At 34.0% G+C, this 22,256-nt stretch overlaps 1 protein-coding gene across 1 annotated transcript; it reads right to left on the bottom strand.

The window, feature by feature from the left end:
- Positions 1-39: 39 nt before the first annotated feature.
- LOC127835754 (baculoviral IAP repeat-containing protein 2-like) lies at positions 40-21,426 on the bottom strand. Its single transcript, XM_052362193.1, has 2 exons — positions 20,937-21,426; positions 40-107 (listed from the first exon to the last, which is right to left on the bottom strand). Exons 1-2 carry the CDS (start codon positions 21,424-21,426, stop codon positions 40-42), a joined length of 558 nt encoding a protein of 185 aa, XP_052218153.1.
- Between the last annotated feature and the right edge of the window lie 830 nt (positions 21,427-22,256).

Genomic DNA, 22,256 nt, shown 5'->3' with positions numbered 1-22,256 from the left:
CGCGTTGATGGCTGCCACAGTCTCCTGCCACTTTTTCCGCTAATTTTCCTCGGTCATCAATGGCCCGTGGTTTTCCTCCAGCAGGTTCTTGGTCTCGATAACAAGCTCTACAATGATATATATCTCTTTTTTGGACCACAAATGGCACTGACTCAAAACATTGCTGTCTTCGTCTTCCATTTTTTGCGAGTAATTACGCCGTCGGATGTTGATGGCGGAAGTGGTAATTTTCCTAAAAATAGCGACTTCCACGACCGCAGTCGACTGACCACACCGTCGTGCGACCACAGTCGCGGCAACTTGCTCCTTGAACGCGGCAAGTGGTCAGTTGGCAGCCGACGAGCGTCGGTCGACCACACAGTCAACAGACTACAGTCGGGTTTTGTAGTGTTTCATTAAACCGGACCCAGTTGGCCGCCCATTCAAGACCGCATGAAATCATGTACAAATTTCGACTATCATAATAATCCAACAATACCCAAAATGTGCGTTTTGTGTGCGTTATGTTACACAATTTAACTCAATTGCTTTCCCCGCACACATGTTTTAAATATGAGCCTTGTTCTGAGAAAACTGGGCTCTTAATGCATGTGCGTAAAGTGTCGTCCCAGATTAGCCTGTGCAGTCCGCACAGGCTAATAAGGGACGACACTTTCCGCCTAAACTTGATTTTCGGTAAGGAGGGACTTCCTTGAAACTAAACATACCATAAAAGCGGAAAGTTTCGTCCCTGATTAGCCTGTGCGGACTGCACATGTTAATCTGGAACGACACTTTACGCACATGAATTATGCCCAGTTTTATCAGATCAAGGCTCATATAATAGCAACTGTCCGTTATGGAAATCATGTCTTCTAGTAAATAAAGATGATTTTGGGGAGAAATTATAGCATTAAATAGGTCAATAAATACACGTTTACCTGTAAGTTTTTCCAGGTTTTTACTTTTTATTAATGAATGCTAAAACCTGTTTTTGTGAACACAAATAAAATATGTATATATGGTGAACAGTTAACAATCTAAAATATAAAAAAACAATAATACTTTGAATCGACCATCTTCAGGTCGTGTGCAATGATCGCAGTAATGGGAGATAGTTATGCTCAGAACCAAGAATATTGTTATGGGATACCAAAGGGGTCGAAACTTTAACTTCTGCTCGAGCAGGAAAAAATGCTGCTCGAGCAGCATTTAAACCGGTTTGTTTGGAAAACATGGCTGCCGCCGTGATGGTGCCTTTTTCACATCTTCTGCAAGTTTATGTGACGATCTGTTTAAAGTTTAACATTGACACGCGGTAAGTGCTTTATATTTTGGCTGCAAACTAGTCAATCAAAAAATTGTTGCCATTCGCTAAATAAGAAAATCGATCATAAATGTCTAACGGCTGTTAAAACTTTTGCGGAAATTACGACGATGACTGATAAGAATGGCTCAATGGGAGTTTAAGTTCTCTGTTTCTATCAATTTACTTACTTAATGATTCTTAATAATTGCTTCCGACACAGGTGCCGATTGCCTGTGATTGTGCCATCCTGATTACCATTGTTTGCCAATCTCGTTTTCTCCGTACATGTATATCTGCGGTCCTAACTTTGACAATTATCCAAATTATCATGTCTGTTTACCAGTTCTGAAGGACTTTTCTCAATTTCAATGTAAATTATTTTTCACCGAGTTAATCAGCTTGTTCAAAGCAAACAACAGGTAAAATGTGAGTTGTGTCTGAATTACAAGTTGTTTCATTTTTTTCATAATTGAAATGTTTACAATTTACCGTTTATTGAATATCTTGGCAGTGCATAATGAAGTTCTGGGATGTTATTAACCAGGTTTTCCGAAGGAAAACTGGTTATTAGATTGGCGAATGCGGGCGGGCTGGCGGGCTGGGCTGGCTGGCGGGCTGGCTGGCGGGCTGGCGGGCGGGCGGAACAAGCTTGTCCGGGCCATAACTATGTCGTTCATTGTCAGATTTTAAAATCATTTGGCACATTTGTTCACCATCATTTGACGGTGTGTCGCGCGAAATAATTACGTCGATATCTCCAAGGTCAAGGTCACACTTTGAGTTCAAAGGTCAAAAATGGCCATAAATGAGCTTGTCCTGGCCATAACTATGTCATTCATTGTGAGATTTTAAAATCATTTGGCACATTTGTTCACCATCATGGGACGGTGTGTCGCACGAAAGAATCACGTCAATATCTCCAATATCAAGGTCGCCACGACTAAAAATAGATTTTTTTTTTAAACAAACTTACAAAGGGGGTTAATTTTGTTTGTTCATTTCAAAAGTTCAGTTTGAGTTTTCTCCCTTTATCAGATTTTTTTTCACAATGAAAACCTGGTTTTGTGACAATTTTGTCCCTTGTTTTCAGCTCTGAACTGCGAAAAAGATGCGTAATTATTACACTGGTGGCACTAAAAAGAGTTACCTTTCATATCTGTCGTTTCATTCAAATGTCCCTAAAGCAGACTCCCCTAAACGTTGCAGAAAGAGTTTAGGCATTGTATTACAGACTCATTTTAACCATGGCATGCGATTGTACAACATGTCTCGTCGGCAATAATTTCGATAAAAATATTTGCAGGAAATAATTTTTCCAATGCAAACAGTTTGTATCTTTTTATCTTTATTTTAAAATGTCCCTATTAAGAATAATGTCATATATAACTGGTTTAGAATTAAGGATGATGATGATATGTCTTAACAGCATGTGTCAATTTATTTACTGTACTTCTTAACCTACATGTATTTGAATATTCAGTCCCCATATAACTACGCCCATATGTTGTGGACATTTTCATACAAGAATACAAACAGGAATATATCTGAGTTTGCTGTTTAAATTGACAGTCAATAGAGGGGAAGAGGTGTGACTGTGTTTTTAACCAGATGTGAGGAACTATACGAAATTTGCAGGGAAAAAAGGAGGAGAAAAATATATCCCTTTATACCACTTAAGTATATTTGCATCACAGAAGCTCTGGTGAGGTTGAGGAAAACTAGTGTTGAATCTAAAAAATTTAGCATCATGGACTCAAAAGTGAGAAGCCAAGTCAGACACCGCGAAATGTAAAATAATCTGTCAGATGTTTGGTCTGACAGGCTTGCAAATTCTGTCAGACTGAAGGATAAACTGTCAGACCGAAAAAAATGTATATGCTTTGCTTTTATGGTAAATTCTTTTAAAATAGGCATTTTTCATATACAGATTGTTTTATTATTATCATGTCAGGTTTTTATTACTAAATTTGCTTTAAATCATTAAGAAATTTGAAAAATACACTAAATGTGCCCTTTATGTGTTGAAAACTGTCAGTCATGGAAAATTTGCTAGACCAAATCAAAAACTGTCAGACAATGTCTTGGAACTGACACATTTTGTAATGCCTGTCAAGTGAAATAAATAGCATAATTTTTTATCTTGTGTTTTCATACCAAGCTTCCAAGTAGAGATGTCAAAGGATTTTTGAAAAATTGGTGATCATTATTGAAATTGAGACAATTAGTTTCCTGGACCAAAACATCAAAATCAATGGGTTTATCTATATAAATATATGGGGAAAATTGATAAAAGTTAAACACTTTTTGGAAAGTAGGTTGCGAACTTGTACTTGTATGTGTACTTGTAGCGGTGAAACAGGAGTAAAATTGTGATGACTATGTTGCCCCTTTCTGTCTACTATTGATATTTTTACATATTTAGAACTTGTACAGGCCTGATTGCACAAAGGTATAAATCATGTAATGTTGGGGCAATTGATCAACCAAATTTGCATCTTTCTACATGATTTAATGATTTTAAAGCTTAATATTATTTTATAAACAATAATTTACTGACAATGATACTCCAAATGGAAGCCTGAACTTGTGTCCATTCGCTTTTGAGGCTGTTTAATGCCATCTATTTGAATGGGTTGGGGTTAGGTTTTGGAACTTGTGAGAACCAATTGTCATTTTCAAATAACACAGCTAAGTCATTGTTTATTCAATTTTTGCACATTACAAACATGTGTGAACCAGATTGATGATGCAAAAGATTCTTAACCCCGTAACATGATCCAACAGAATGATCTCTTTTTCTTTTAGAATACATGTTTGTGTACTTTAAACTATACAAAACAGATTGATGATGCCAAACATTCTCTACCCCATAACATGATCCAGCACTCTCTATTTCTGTTAGAATACACCAGTACCCGTACAAGTTTGAAATCGCAATCTCTCAAATACATGTACTATTTAAATGACATAAATAATCTAGTTTAGGTTTTAAAATGCCTACTTATTCATTAGAAACATTATTCCAATGGTTTAAAATTTGTTTTTGGGTTACGCAATTTAATTATTAAATCTTTAAAAGACTCCAAAAAATTATGTACTTAACTTTTTTTTTTATCCTGAAATAATCCAATAAAACAATTTTTATAGGAAGCATTGGTATTAAAAGCATATTTCCATCTGAAATCCATTGAATTATGACTTGAACTAAATTAAATAAGAGGCCTTAAATGGTTTAAATTACCTCCTATTGGTCTGAATTTGGAGACAAATTGGTCTGGCGCCACAAAGAGCTATTATAATGCACAAAAATAAAATGCGCCATCTTTAAAGGTACATCTTGATCTATCATTCTACTGCTATTCTTATGCTTCATTAATGATTTGGAAAAAAAATTTTTTTTTACAGATATGATTGTCTCCCTACATTACTATTTCAAGTTTTGATTCTATGCATTGGCTGCAATTAAAATGAGTGGTACAATAGTGAGGTGAAGGATAATGCACCATATTCTTGAGCACCAAGGAGAAATGATCTTGCAAGGAGTCTGGTAAGCTTTTATGTCTGTTGAGTTAAATGAGTTGCCCTTTTTTCTGTTTTATTAAACCAAAAAACACATAAAAAAGTGTTTTCCGAGAACACGACAGAAAAAATTTGGGTCATTAGGTCAATTGTTTTGTCTGAATTGAGAATGATAAAGCGTAATTATATTGACTGTAGAATGATATAACTAATTTTCATATCTACAAGGGAGAGTTCATTTAGAGATATGGGATTAAGGTTAAGTGCGGCAATTACAAGCTGGACAGATACACCTGGTTAGCTTATGAAACACGTGCAGCAGTGATAAGTTTACCGTTACAGTTTACCTGAGTCACCTACCGGCGGGTGCGCTGTTTCATGTAGTTATGCAAATAAGCAATGTCATTCAAGGGTCAATAAATTTCAGCAATACATGTAAATATTATAATTGGTATTCATATTTTCTGACAATTTGACTTTTTGCCTAAACACTCCTAAAAAGTATAGCATTTGCTGTTTAATATAGAGGTTGAGTTACAGCGCCAGGAACAAGGTATGGTTTGATACACTGGCTGAAAAAAGTGCTGTTTTTGGCACCTATTTTAGGCTGCTTCTGGGGAAGTTACATTGTGTTCGCTTTAATTAAATTTAAATTTAACTATGACATTTTGAACATACATGGTCTGAAAAATTATGGTTTATGCTTATCATAAACCATTTCCACTTATATTTTTGATCAACACAATTTAAAATAGAGCTGTTTTAAGTGGCGTTTAAACGCTTAAGGATTGAAAGCTCTGTGTCAATATGAATGTTTGTAAAAAATTAAAGGAGATGAAATAATCAAATTGTTTCACAGATTCTGTGTTACCCAACATATTTTTGATAACTCTTCGGCAATATCTGTACAAAATGATTTATTTTATGCCCATGCAAAACCCGATGCAACCGTACTCCTTATTTTATGAAACGTGGATGGGATTTATTTCGCTAAAACAAACTAAGCAAGAAAATAATTTAAATAAATTGCTTCTAGATGTTAGAATCTTAAAAGTAATATTTACTGAAGTGAATCTTAAAGTTATGGTATAAAGCTATATTTATGTTTTAATGCCCTCCCTGTAGGGTGGCAAATAGCAGTCCGCCTGCCTGTCAGTCAGTCCGTCCGTCTAAAAACATCGGCCATAACTTTTGAAATATTGAAGATAGCATTTTGATATTTGGCATGCATGTCACATTATGTGTATCAAATGGAGCTGCATATTTTGAGTGGTGAAAGGTTAAGATAATCCTTTAATGTCAAATGTCAAATACATGGCTTCAAAACGGCGCAGTAGGGGGCATTGTGTTTCTGTCAATCACATCTCTTGTTAAGACTATACCTGAGCTTGTAAAGTCTACAAAAATCTAAATTGAAATGTGTCGTATTATTGTTATATTTAGTATGTATATTATGAATACTTAATACAGTGGATTTCACTTATTAGCATACCTGAAACTAGCATATTTCTGTTATTAGCGTATAGAATGTCAAAGCACAGATTAATTCCTTTAAGTTTAAATGTATATTTCTTCTGTTAATAGCATAATTTTTAACCTCAATATTCAAAAATCACTTAAAGTAATTCTCAGAATGCCAAGAAAGTATGCATTAAATCTGCTAAAATATGCTCAAATGCAATTGCAAATACCTAAGAATACAATTCCATTTGATAAATGGTTATCTAAAACATTCTTTTTTTATAGTTATTAATTATCATTTTTAGCAAAAAAACCCACATTTTTGGCAAAGAAAAAGATGTAAAAAGTTTAAAATATTATATGAGTCTATAAATATTACATAAAAAATGTCTCTTTAGGACAAAAATTGGTAAAGTTATGAAAAATTAAATGGAAAAATAACTTTTTATATGCAATATCAATATTTGTAAATTAAATGTATATTTTCCTGTAACCAGTGTAGACTTTAAGTAACATTACTATACAAAATCAACGAAAATTTCGTACAATTGTTCGTAAAATAAACTTAACCAATTAAAAATCAGTGTTCCTTATGGCAATTGCCGAAATTTCAAGGTCAGATGTGGTCTGGTTAAATAGATGTTTGTAAATACAAAATGCTTGTTTTTATTATTGTTTTGCATATCTATTCATACGACACATGAACACTAAAATGGTGTTCGTGAGTCGTATGAATTGATATATTTGCGGGAATTAATTGTGTCCACAAATAAATAAAAACGAGCATTTTGTATCTACAAAAAATCTATGTAATCATACTACATCTAGCGTTGAAATTTTGGCTATTGCTATAAAGAACACTGATTGTTAAGGTGTTAACTTTATTTTACGAAATACTTAACGAAATTTTCGTTCATTTTGAGCATTATAGAGACTTTTAAAAGTGAAACTCTGTTAACCCATTCTATGCTGTATATATTCTTAGGTGTATCTCCAGGCAATAAGTTTGGCTCCTGATCAGGCCCCGATATTTCTCTGCATAGAATGGGTTATGGTTTTGATCTGGGTCTACACATTGTAAATATCTTGTAAGGCCATATATTGTGTAAGTTGTAAAAGTGCAAAATAATTAATGATTAAAGAAAAAAAAAAGAAGTAAAATACGTTCAATTTAAAAGCCTGGTACAAGCGATGTACATGTATTGAAAAGAATTGTAATAGACCTCAAGTATTAAAAATAGGATAAGCCCCCGAGCACACAAGCCCCCCCCCCCCCCCCCCCCCCAAAAAAAAAAGAACATTAGGACAATTGCCCTCCAGTAGAAATGACAGGGAGAACATAAGCCACCCAGTGCCTATTTTGCATTTGGACATTTGCCCCCAGTGCTTATTTTAGAAGTGGACAGTGTTCCCCCCCAGTGCTTATATCATATGTTGTTTCCATGAGTATAGCTCTGTATTTGTTTCAGTATTGTGTCATATGGGGTGGGGATATGTGTGGGGAAGGGGGTGGACATGTTTTTCAGATTTCTATAATTGACAATTCTGTTTTTCCATGGATATTGAGATTTCTATTTTGTGTTAAAATTGAAAATAGAAGGAATCTTACTTTTAGTTTAAAGATTTATCATTAGATCTACATAAATGGTTCCAGTCACACAATTCAGTTTGGAATAAATATTAATTTATTAATTTTTCATTTATATGTAATGATGATATAAGCATAATATAAGCAAACAAAATGAATGACTTATAGATAAGAAATTATAGTTTAAAGAAAATCATTACTTAGTAATGGTTCCTGAGACGCATTATTTGGAATTAGTTTTTTTTTCTCTTTTAAAATGATGATTTAAGCAAAGGAAAGTAATAACTAGTAATGATAAAAAAAACTTAAAACTAAAAATAAGAATCCTCCTATTTTCAGTTATTTTGCATTTTACATAAATCTGAACTGTCCATTGTTCTATTACATTACTTGATTGAGCAGATAATCACATGTCCAATTATCACCACCTGATTACTCAAAGCCATTGAGATGATAATCCATTTATAATTACCACTACTGAAAGGCTTAAAGAATGGAAGAAATAAATAAAAATATACAGTGTGAGAAACCATTTTTATTTGCAATAATAAATAAAATAGATATTACAGTTTAACATACTTTAATGCAGTTTATCACAAAAATGCAATTTATAACAACAAGTGTTTGAAAAGGGAGAATTTATCTTCCTATATTATGAAGCACAAAAGTTGTATGCTTTGACATGTAAATTGAAACATGGAACAAAAATCTTTACTTTAAAAAGAGATATGAACTTGTTAAAATCACAAGGAGCTAATGTCCTAGCATGCAATTTTTTGAACAGGTTAATGTCCTAGAGGCAAAGGTCCTAGTGGCTTACGTCCTAGGGCCTTACACCTTAGAGGGCTAATGTCTCTTATCCGATTTCAGCATATGATTAAAAAATTCTTGATTTGTCAAAACATAGATGTTTTGCCCCAAAACGGGCATTTCTGAAAGATCCACATTGGAAATATTTTTATTGTTGGTGCTTTCAAATGTGTTAAAGTTCATGTAGACAAAATTTGAGAGTACCATTCTCAGTAAATAAGCAAAGGAAGATATTGCCTTAAGTAACAAGAACTTTCATTTTATTTATGTTAATATAATGTATATAGTACAAACACCGATCCCTTTTTAAAACCCTTATTCACAACATCTGAAAATTGTTTTCATTTTATAAAATTAATAATTGAATTAGAACTTCAACTAAAATATGAAATTTTTACATTATATAAAAAATCATTATTTTGTGGTGTTTTATTTTCTTACAAAGTGTGTCTTAAATAAATTTGATAAAATATACTTAACACATTTAAGCTTGATAAATTTTGGCCACAAAAAGCTCATAAAATTTTCAAAAAGCCTAGCTATTTTTTCCGAAGAAAAGCTCATTGAGTATGAAGTTTAGGTAGAAGAAGCCCATTTTTCAAAGTTAGAAAATAATCACTGATATAAGTATTTTAAATGATCTCAAAACAGGTTATTTCTAATACAATTTTCTATGGAGTGTGAGGATTTTTTAAACCCTTTGACCATTTTTAGAGGTAGGTGAAGGGGCAGGAGGGTGTTGCTGGCTGGTTTAGTATACCTTCTGAAAGTGCCATGACAACATTCCAATTAATTGTAATTCGATTACCCTGTCCCAGTGAATTGCTAGATCCCACCTTCTTTCACACCTATGTCTAATTGTATCTGGTACTATTGGCACAAGGGATGTATGTATATCACCCTGGAAGTGTCATGAAGCACCCCTCTCCCCCAGACCTGTATATTGGACAATTGACAATACCTGACATTCATTTCTCACCTTCCGCTGGGGGTCAGGCTGGAAAACTCCTTGGCATCTAGCTATGTTCTGATTGGATACTGGTGATGCGACCCAGTGCTATATAGAACATTAATTTTTATTTTCAAACACAGCCACCAAATTGTTACCACCAAATAGTGAGAAACTGCATATAGCCAAAGTTATTATTAGTATATGGATAATTTAGTGAATTATTCCTCATTTCTGACGGGACTTTTTCATTGTGATCCCTGGTGCATTACATGTGATTAAAAACTGACAGAGACAGCACAGCTCAAGCATGGGTAAATTATTTATTTCTATCAACTAGTCAAAGTACCTACAACTTTGATAAGAATTGTATGTACAGGGTGTTTCATCATGAGCCGTGCCAAGTAGAAATGGGTCATATCGTAAAAGTGACGTCATTTCAGAAAATAAAAGTCAACAAAACACTGTATTATGTGAATTTGGAATAAGACATCAAACTGGTAATGGACATCATTATTGTGATTTTCTCAAGCAAAACTATTCATTTCATGATCTGAATTTATTTTTGTTTTTTACAGTAGCTACAAGCTTAACAAGCAGTTTTCCATGAATTTTTCAGTAACTGATAGTATTTACATCATTTTACTGTATTTTTAAACTGCGTCCATTTAAAAAAAAATCGATAAACAATCAAAATGTGCAGTTAATTTAATTTAAATGATGCTTTTATGTATGCAATTTGTTTTTTATGCTCCCCAAAATATTTTTGGGGGGAGCATTTAGTCGCCGCTTAGTCTGTCCGTCCGTGTGTCCGTCTGTGCACAATTTTTGTCCGGGCTATTTCTCAGCAACTAATGACCGGAATTCAATGAAACTTTATGTGAAGCTTTACTACCAAAAGGAGATGTGCATATTATCAGCGGGTTCTGGTCGGATGATTTTTCACAGAGTTATGGCCCTTTGAAAATTTCCATTATACATATAGTGCAATTCTTGTCCGGGCTATTTCTCAGCAACTAATGACCGGAATTCAATGAAACTTTATGGGAAGCTTCACTACCAAGAGATGTGCAAATTATCAGCCGTTTCTCGTCGGATGATTTTTCACAGAGTTATGGCCCTTTGAAATTTCCCATTGTACATATAGTGCAATTCTTGTCCGAGCTATTTCTCAGCAACTTATTACGGGAATTCAATTGAACTTTATGGGAAGCTTCACTACCAAGAGGAGATGTGCATATTATCAGCCTGTTCTCGTCGGATGATTTTTCACAGTGTTATGGCCCTTTGAAATTTTCCATTGTACAAATAGTGCAATTCTTGTCCGAGCTATATCTCAGCAACTTATTATGGGAATTCAATGAAACTTTAAGGGAAACTTCACTACCAACAGGAGATGTGCATATTTTCAGCCGGTTATGGTCGGATGATTTTTCACAGAGTTATGGCCCTTTGAAATTTTCTATAAACTGTACATATAGTGCCATTCTTGCCCGGGCTACTTCTCCCCATGTATGCCTAGCGCCTAGACAAAGACATTGGCAAACAGCGTAGACCCAGATGACAGACAGACAGACAGACAGACAGACAGACATTTTATTTGACTTGCACAATGTACATCGTCAACATCACATGTGGTTGGTATTGATATACGTCAACATGTATATGCGCAGAAAACAAGTATCAACAAACATGAATATTTACAAAACACATATATACAGAAGTACAGAGGATGAACAATTTGAAAATTACGTTATACGATTTAACAAATTCAATCTAATACTCAACGATTCCTTTACAAATAAACAAAGTTTTATTATTTCAGACCTATTGGTTGATTGAAGCAATTGAAAATACTTAATAACAGATGGATTATTATAGTAATATATTTTTTAATGTATTTCTTTCTTATATCAACAAATGTTGAACAAATACATACACAATAAAATTCGTCCTCAATATCCGTGGCATTACAACAAAGACAATATATTTCTTGTCTAGCAATATTGTTTCCACTATCTACCAGTCTGTATACGTAGGGGGTGAACAGATAATCTTATTACTTCCCTTGGATTTGTTTATTTGACCTTTGACCTTGAAGGATGACCTTGACCTTGACCTTTCACCACTCAAAATGTGCAGCTCCATGAGATAAATATGCATGCCAAATATCAAGTTGCTATCTTCAATATTGCAAACGTTAATGCCAATGTTTAAGTACATAAAATAAAAAAATGAGTGAAAATCTCTTACCCGGCCCCACCCCAACCCCCATAACTTTTGACCCTGTGGTCAGATCAAAATTCCAAATAGTGCAGGGTCGCACATATGCTCATAGCTACCATGTGTGTAAGTTTCAAGGTTCTGGTGCTTATATTGTATGAGGAGATAGTGGACAGGACGGACGGACAGACGGACGGACGGACGGAGGAGATAACCACAATATCCCAACTTTTTCTCCGAAAAGCGTGGGGATAATTATATCATAAATGCACATTTTCTTAATTCAGGAACATAATAATGCAGCTTAAACCAGCTCATTACATACATACGTTTCAATAGATTGCATAAGCTTTTAAAGACATATTTTGCATGTCTATTGAATTCGGGTGATTAAGTACGATTCAAAGAGGATTTATATTTAAACAAGTAATAGAAATATACTCTTATCGGAACGTAAGAGTCTTTGGTAATGGTAACTTGGTTAATTTTGAGACAGCTAATCGACAATTGTGCATGAGAAATCGAAAATTAATACCAAAATATTTATAATATAATACACAATTTCTTTTAATAATATGTAGGGTCTTACATTTTCAAAAGCATTTGCTGATTGTATGTGTCATAAATTATTGTACGTGTAATCAAAAGATGGCGTCAATATCAAGGAGGCTGCTTTAAGAACACATTTTGTACTTTTATTGTTTTCTTTCATGTAAACCTATTTTAAACAATGTAACTGCTGAATGGCTAAACACATTATTGTTAAGCTAGTATAATTGTTTTGCGTGAACTCACTGATTTCAGTTTGCACAATCTTTACAGCCGTGCTATTTTAGTGTTTGTGTAATGAGACGATTCTAAAATATTCGTTACGATGATTTACAAAATATTCGTTGATTTTTTTTAGTGTTAATGGGCTGTTAAAATAATAAATAGAAATAAACTCATTCCATGCAAAAACGTTTATTGTATAACGCTTATCGACGTGTAGATTGTGAGTAAAATGTAGTCTCTAATAAACTATTGTTGATTGAATGGTTCTTTGATTTCTAGTTTGTGATCGATTTGGTCAGTACAATAATACATATGTCCTTAGATATTTCATTTTGAGGCTCGCACAGAATCAATGCATTATGCAAGTTACTGGTCAGGCACGTTGTTTAGAGGTCAGTTGATTCGCCTCGTTGAATCAGAAATACGCTGCATTATAATTGCGACTTCCTAGATTTATTGTTAGGTATTCGTCAGGAACCAATGACGCAGTCAGATAACCGACATGGACTTGAAAAAACTAGATGGACTCCCTAGGATAAGTGATTCTTCAAGTTCGTACTTTGGGGTAGTGTTATTAAGTTATCTCTATTCAAAGTACCACATCGGAACGGTTAATGCTAAGCATTTACATATAACACACAATGACCATGCACTAAGCATGTAGGTCCTATAATCATGTGACTACTTTCGGGGAGATCATTATACATTTCTCTAAAGCGCACACATTATGTTTGTCGTCTCCCTTAGACTCTTGTCCTTCATAATGCGTACCTTTCATTTATAACATTTTATAACAAAACGATATTGTGGACCAATGTTTGTGGAGATAAATATTGCCTACCTCGCTTTGCTTCGATTGTTTATATTTGAATTTAATTAGAATTTTGCCAACTTCCTTTGAATAGTTCAATATTCCTGCAAAAGCCTGGGCTTGGATTACCTTTCTTTCCGGTCGTATGATTATTATTTGTTTTTATGAAGTTATTGTTCTTTGCTTCATATTAATGTTAATAAGATAAGATGCTTTGTCTTTGTTTTCAGATCCGTGCGAACTGTTGATTTCGTTGAAATTTGATCGCGTGTGCTGTATATATATATATATATATATATATATATATATATATATATATATATATATATATATATATATATATATATATACAGCACACGCGATCAAATTCCACGTCATTTATACGGCACACGCGATCAAATTTCACGTCATGTATACGGCACCGCAGACATTTTGACTGATTTTTTAAGGCGCGGTTTTTGCTGAGGAGCTTTTCTTTTACACTGTTTGCATGCCTACATAGAAAGACGAACATTAATTACTGTATTTATTAAAAACAAAAGTGTATTTCAATTCTAATATGAATATGTAGAAAATGTCCGAAGTGAGAAATAATGGCATTTGTTCATTTTACTGTTAAGCTACCGTATCGGTACCGTAACGTACCGGTTCGGAGGTTCAAGCCGCTTTCGAGACAAAGTTTGTGGTCGTCTTATGATCGAAACACAAAAATATACAAGGTATATGCATACCTGAGATGTTTGTATTTTTTATAGTATGAATGTGTATGGCTTTTTACCAAACAAAAACACGTGAACAAGTATTGTTTATGGAAATTAAAGAAAAAAAAACAGCTCTTACCGCTAGCATCTTGTGGATGTAATTCTGTCCCCTTAACAGGTGTAGCCTTTTTACGCCAAGCATTTGATGCAAAAACTGGTTCATCGGTCGAGCTGCTATCCTCACAATTGTCCTACGGGATCGAACAACTGAGTATTTTAACAGGAAAGAAGTTTGCGTATGGTGTTTTACCAGCGGTCGGTTTAGTAATAAGAGATAACTGTTGCGTCGATTGACATGATGTATATTTGCTAGTGTGTTCCCTAGCACTGTGCTGAATTGTAATTTAAACTAGTTGTTAATGAAGGAGAATTTTCCTCAATTGCCAGTCGACCGCTATTTCTCTACGCACTCTTAACCATTCAGTGAGTGCAGTATCCGGTTCAGTCGTGGATTAGAACTATCGATGCTATCGTTTGTAACTGGTTCGTTGACCTCAGAATTTCGTATCAAGAAAGGACAGCTAGGTGATACCAGTCTGTGTGCGCGCATAGGATCGTCCTTTTCGTTCCAGTTACTGATGCGTTTGGCGCAGCAATAGCATATGACTTCATCGCCTTGACTGGCATAATAAAATCCAGCCTCGGCAAGTTTTATACATGAGGGTTTCCCATTAGTTGGGTAAGTACGGTTGGTACATAGACGTAGCGATTCATGGCGCATACTCTCTTTGGGATGCACCCTTTGCCCTTCCGCCAGGCGATTGATGATGCCATTTACTGGGCTAACAACCGGGGTTATTTTGTCCGATGTGGGTATTTTCACACACGCTTAAAGTCATTGTATTTTAAGAATCAAACTTTTAACTAGTACTTTGGAACATGAAAAAACCAATTATAGCAAATTTATATAATAATATCCTAATTTCTCGATCTAATTAACCATAATATTTATAATTATTGTTAGAAACAATAAAATACATAAATGGGAAAACACTAACTTACATGTGAATATTAAAGGAAGCAACTATTAACTGTAAGTATATAAATATATATGGAAAAAAAAATATTTAAAAGTTGAAATTTATCTGTAAAAGTACATGCTTAAGTCCTCAACAATACATACATTACACTGGAATTTGTATTCCAAGAATATTGAATATTTAATATAAAAATCGAATGAATGAACCGTTTGCTTTCAATATGTTCGTGTGGCAGATGTATAAATGGTTATTGTACTAAACGAAAATAGTCAAGTTTTTATTTAAGAGACTTTTAAAACTTCACCGCAATCGTATGCAATCCGATTTTTTACAGGAAATTCATTATCTATATATAAATAGGATTTCATGCACTTTGGGATCCAATGACAAGAAACCAAAATACACATAGGTCAACACTATGTATTCTTCGTTTTCGGTCGATCAGTACACACACGTATATTATATAAGTTACGGTATTAAAACGAAAAACCTGTAGTGTTTATGTAGTTTTGTCTTCGGATAAGTAATTGGGATGCGTGTCTGTTTCGTGATGATATCCATTAATTTCAGGAAACGAAAACGTACGTCACAAACGTTTGCGTAGTGAGCAGTTAACGTTTAAAACCCAAATTATGTTTAAAAGTCATTTTAACAAACATAAATTTCACCATTATATTTTATTAACCAAAACTATTTGATATAAAATTATACTGCTATTCTCCGGTACTAAACTTCTATTTGTATTAAAATGGTAAATATCGGGACAACTCATGTTGTTGTTTTTTCAGACATAAGAGCATGATTTAATTACTTTTATTACTTTTATTTCGTTCTGGTGAATTTTGGTGTGTTTGGAATGCAACGCAATCTCATCATATGTTTAGATATACAACTACAAAATAATCAATACGAGAAGGAAAATTATTCAAAGATAAAAAAAAACAAAATAATAAAAAGTATAACACAAAAAGGATATATGTAGGAGGCAAAACATATACATATATCAATCAGTGGTTCTAACTCATGCCTGATGAATAAAAATGCCGTACATTTAGGTATAAGAAATACACCCGCTTACTAACTGAAGTTCAGTTACTGAACTATTTTCCATCCTACTAAGGTATGTGTTCAACTTCAAACTATGTTAAAATAAAATGTGTCGCCAAGGCAAATAAACATGTTAATGTATCAACGCTACATTTCGATACCATTACCAAGATTGATGTGTTTTCCCCTAGATATTAACGAGTTCACGATCCTTGTGTATGTAGCTTTACATCGCTCAATTTCTCTGTGTTTATGTCCTATTTAGAAATTGAATTATAAAATATTTATCAAAACAATTTACAAGGAGGTCTGACACCATTACTGAAATTCTACATACATTGAACACTTTAGCACTTGCGAACTATGAGTGTCGACAGGACACAATGGAGGTATGTGAAATTGTTATTACTGCGGGTCCCATGACCCACCCGGTGATTTACCCCACCCCCATTTGGACGACAATCGGTGGCGGTCATTAATAACAATTGTTCCAAAATCTCATATGTGTCTTAAATTAGAAAATAGCGGGTACCACTTCACACGCATTTATAGGTTTAGAATGTTGATTACTTAACAATTAAATGCGTGTAATTTAAACTGGTATAATCCTCTGTATTAGCAGAATCGGAAGGTATTTATGTCCAGACATAATTAACATGAACGCGTTTCCATGTTTCACATGAGGTTGGGAAGCCCTACAGTATAAAAATACTTAAATTTAGATTTATTAAGCCTAATTTATTTACATCAAAACAATTGCACAGAAACACCTCCCGCAATGAATTGTTTTTTTTTCCCGCACGTTAGTGGTACATTGAGTTAGTACACAGTTACATTTGTTAAAAGGTAAACGCATGTTATAGCGGCAGAATAAAAATGATTTGTTGCATCAAGTTAAAGGGACTTCTCCACAGTTTGGCTAAATGACTATTTAATAAAATGTCAATCAGAAAACGATTGTATGAATTATAATTAAACAAGCAAAATAAAACCCCTGACTAAGAAAATTGTTCTAAATATTTGTTCGTTTATCGATAATTATCAATCAAAATCGTGAAGCCTACACAGCTTTTGTAACGCTTTTCGTAAATAATATAGCGAAAAGATGTATAACCGACATATGGTTTAAATTAAAGGTTTGATTCAAAAGCATCGTGCTGTAATTGTAGCAAGTCAATGTTTGCTTCCATAAGTACGAGGTTCGATCCCCAAGTCAAGCACATTATTTTGTTTTTCTTTTTTTATGCTTAATGAAATTATTCATAAATATTCCATATATCACAGTTTTGTTAGAAAATCAATTGTTAGATATTTTTAATACGAAAATCTGTTTATAAGTAATTTATTTATACATGTATACCTGATGACTGTAATTTAGTGAAAAACCGTTTTTACCAGATTGAAATACAATAATTTTCAAATAAAACAACAATTCATAAATTTATATGATATATTTGGCAATTTCGTATGTAGAGATAGAACTTGGGGAAACCGATTCACATTATTTTTACATCTATACATTATCAAACATATTTAAGATATAACCTATTTTATATAAAAACGTGCCAATTGCTTCAATACACTCGTTACCATAAGTTATAAGTATTTTAGCAATCTAAATGCACATGTCAAGACATAGAAACCATATTAAACCATAATATTCATGAAAACGTGCATCGCACATATTGGAAACCATATAATTAAAAGCAAATTTTTTATAAATTATTCGTAATACTCATGACTTTTACAGCACCATTCACGATATTCTATATATGAATGCAAACCATAAATCAAAGACAACTAACTTTTATTTCGTGATTTTTTTTTCCAAATTTAAACCGAAGATAATCACAATACGTGTGATTGTAATGGTTCTTCAAATGCTGAATGGCCTGTGCTTATACATTTTTACAAGTGCGTTAAAATTTAACATAGATAATTACATATACCGAGTTCTCCGGGAAAACAACCCGTCCTTTGTTAAGAATGGAGAACAACTTCGAACTAAAAACCTGTTATGTTTATGAGCGTTTGTTTCCCTTTGATTGACGATGTTAGGTTATTAAACGCGGCTTAATGCATGTGCATAAAGTGTCATCTTACAGGCTTATCCGGGACGACACTTTCCGTCTGAACTACATTTTCGTTAAGAAAAGAAAAATACCATAAAAGCGGAAAGTTTCTTCATCGATTAGCCTGTGTGGACTGCACAGGCTAATCTGGGATGATACTTTACGCACATGCATTAAACCTCGTTTTACCAGAGCGCGACAAATCAATTTAATACACAACGAAATACGTGTACGTTACACGGCTTTACACAATTTATAGTGGTGCAATAGAAATGAACGTGTTAAATACGAATTGAGTGTCAGACAACAGCATTGGACCATCAAGATTCTTGGGAGCCGCCATAAATAACGACGAACAAGACGAGATTTATTTAGCAATAATGTGGGGCTTTTCCATTTGTTAAACAGATATGAAAGGAATGTAGCAAATAATTCATTTGTTTTAATTACTTTAAGAGAAAAGCTAAGCTTAAAAAATATATATTATTGTGCCTTGATTATCGAAATGCATATTATACATGTACTAAAATCCAATGATTTCAAACAAAAGCAGACATAAACATTTTTATCATAATTAAATGTTACTAAATCTATTCATTTTCCCATTAGAGCATTCAGCAATAGCTGTCCCAAGACTCAACTATTATTCTCCTATAATTTTCTTTATTTATGAATAAAAAAATAATAAGAACTAAAGGAGGACACTGCGCAATAGATCAATCACGATTTATCTCCCCAAAACAACAGCGGAGCGCCCCTCGTTTTCCGTTTTCAATTCAAGAACGGTAATTGAAAGCAGGCACTGTGCTTCCATTTTCATTTATTGATTTTTGTATTATTAAAATTGAAACACAATAGATCTATGAAGAGGGAAATAAGTTTTGTGTTTTGTTTTGTTGAAAGTTCACCGAAAAACGAAGGAACTTAATTTTGCCTTTTTTTCCGGTTATAAGAAAATCGGAATATAAACTAATATACGTTGATTCTTGTTTTTCTATATGTCAAATGCAAAAAACGAAAAAGGAAAAGACGGTATTATACGGACCGAACTAGCAGTGAATTTCTTCTACACTAGTGACCAGCTTCAGTATAAGCATGTAAAAGGAAAATGAAAACGGAATCTTTGTAAACATATTTAATCGTAAATTAAATGTAATCATGCATTTCATGTAAAAGGTATGTATAAGACAATTAACACACGATAACGAAAAACCGTACTATGTAAACATGGCTATAAATGCCGCATCGTTTGTAAATAAAAAGGTGAAGGGAAAATCCTTCGAATATCTTATAAAATATATTAAACAAACAAAGAGACTGTGCCTTCTAAAAAACATAACAAAACAGGCATCGGTACTTTCAAGATCTGAAATTGAAAATACATGGCATTACAATATACAATACACGTGGTTATCACAGCATCGTTTACAATGGTCAAACATACTCTAAAAAAAACGTATTTGTTTGCAAAATCAGAAGACCTCAAAACCAGGCCACTAAGCGGTCACAACCTAAATACCTTGTACTTTATATGAAAAGCATACATGATGTTAATTAAGAATACTACAATGACAACGACTGGTATTGCAAATGTTTAAGCTTATTAAAATGCATATGTTTTTGTTTTTCAACAAACGAATCAGGAATTTTTGCATTTCTTCTTTAAATATATATAAAAGCAAAACATATTAGTCCTTTTTTCTTTCTATTTTTTCCGCCAAAAATGTTTCAAGTAAAAAGATCTGCCACACTACCATTTTACTTTGTCGTGTAAGTCAATATGAAATAAATTACTATAACTACTGATGTTTTAGCGTGGAACAGGACATGCGGTCACCATTATAAATGTAATATTATCAGATCGTCTTCATGAAATGAACGCCTTGATTCTGGCTTTCACGTCAGCGTCGCATGAGAAGCACTTCCGGGCATTGGGGTCGGTGCTGCACGCCTCACAGGAAACTAGGTGGCCGCACGGCAGGAATGCGATACACACGTCGTTTCTACGACACCGCAGACATTTTGACTGAGCTTTTAAGGCGCGGTTTTCGCTAAGGAGTTTTTCTCGGACTTCGACTGCACGCTTGGCTAGAAAGATAACATAACTTAATTAATTAAACAGAAACGTGTGTAGATTGCACTTCTAATATGAAATAGCAGAAAAGTGTCCGAGGTGAAAAATAATGGCATTTTTTTATGCAGCTGTAACGCTACCGTATCGTTGTTTTAAGCCGGTACTATGACAAGGTTCATGCTATTTATGTTCGTCTTTTTATCGATAACAAATTAAACATGTCGCATTTTTACCTCAAATGTTTGTACTTTTTTTTAACAGGAATGTCTAGAACTTTTGCCAAAAAAATGCACGTGAACAATAATGTTTATAGAGTTACAAGTAAAAAAGAATTTTTACCGGAGGCATCCTGTGTATGTAATTCTTTCCCTTTAACCAGCGGAGATTTTTTGCGTGCAGAATTCGGTGCAAAAACTTGCGCCTCGGTCGAAATGCTATCTTCAGAACTGCCATCAGCGATTGAACTTCTGTGTTTGTGGACAGGTAAGCTAGAGTATGGTGTTATTCCAATTGTCGGTTGAGTTATAAGAGATAACTGTTGCGTGGATCGACATGCTGAAAATTCAGCCGTGTGCCCACTTGCACCATTCTGAGCTGAGTTTAAATTAGACGAACATAACGGAGAAAATTCTTCATTTGCTGCTGGACCGCTATTTCTTTCTTCTCTATCGGATTGCTCGTCTGATGTATCCAGTGATTGCAGTATCCGGTTCAGTCGTGGGTTAGAACTTTCGATGCTATCGTTTGTGACTGGTTCGTTGACCTCGGAATTTCCTATCAAGAAAGGACAGCTAGGTGATACCAGTCTGTGTGCGCGCATAGGATCGTCCTTTTCGTTCCAGTTACTGATGCGTTTGGCGCAGCAATAGCATATAACTTCATCGCCTTGACTGGCATAATAAAACCCAGCCTTGGCAAGTTTTATACATGAAGGTTTCCCATATGTTGGGTAAGTACGGAACGTGCATAGACGTAGCGATTCATGGCGCATACTCTCTTTGGGATGCACCCTTTTTCCTTCCGCCAGGCGATTGATGATGCCATTTACTGGGCTGAAAACTGGGGTCATCGCGGCCGATTTTTTTCATATATACGCTCTAATGGATTGTGATTTCAGAATCAAACTTCTTATTAGTACTTCAGAACATAAGATGCATGTCAATTGATAGCACATTATATTAGCATATAACAAGTCGTCGATCTACTATACTATAAAAATTATAATTGTTGTAAGAAAAAAGTACTATATATAAATAGAACAAAAACACTTATATACCTAACGATATCTCCGAAAGCAACTCTAGACTATAATTATACAAATACATTTAATTTACGATTAAGTATTATAATCACACGATAGTCATTATAAATATTGTTATGCATACAAATTTGCAAATAAATATGGAAAAAATATCAGTAAAAAGAAAATGTATTAATGTAACATGCTAAAGTCTTCTACGATTCGTTTACATACGTTACACTTTGATTTCATTCCTAGAATATTGAACGTTAACAAGATCTATTCCGGAAAAGCACGAGTTTAGAAAAACCCACTAATCACCCCGGTACAAACAACGCTGGTCCATTAAATCAACCAATGCTAGCTTACTTTAAATTATAACGGTTGATACGGTGTGTGATTTTGAAAGGATTATAAATGGGTCATGTTTATTTGTACCAGCAGATTATTGGGTTTTTCAAAAAAAAATGCTTTTTCCGGGATACATATAAAATCGCACGAATATGCAATCTGGTTTCCCTTGATTAGACACAAATATGCATGATTTCATTGGTCCACGGCGTGGTCTTATAAATAGTATTCGTGGGATCCCATGACAAGAAATAAAACTCCATTGGCCTACGCTATTTTTTTTTTCGATTCTATTGGTCAGTATACAA

The sequence above is a fragment of the Dreissena polymorpha genome, chromosome 6 (assembly GCF_020536995.1).
Source record: "Dreissena polymorpha isolate Duluth1 chromosome 6, UMN_Dpol_1.0, whole genome shotgun sequence".
Lineage (NCBI taxonomy): Eukaryota > Metazoa > Mollusca > Bivalvia > Myida > Dreissenidae > Dreissena > Dreissena polymorpha.
Note: the sequence above shows the minus strand (reverse complement) of the source record. Positions and strands in the feature narration are given on the sequence as shown.

What these genes read in the sequence shown, in the direction of transcription:
- LOC127835754 (XM_052362193.1), bottom strand. Translation starts at nt 21,426, where the DNA reads ATGACCCCAGTTTTCAGCCCAGTAAATGGCATCATCAATCGCCTGGCG. An exon ending in CTCAGCTCAGAATGGTGCAA is followed by an intron (nt 108 to 20,936) that starts GTGGGCACACGG and finishes ATATCATTGTAG; the next exon opens with AGCTTGTTATCGAGACCAAG.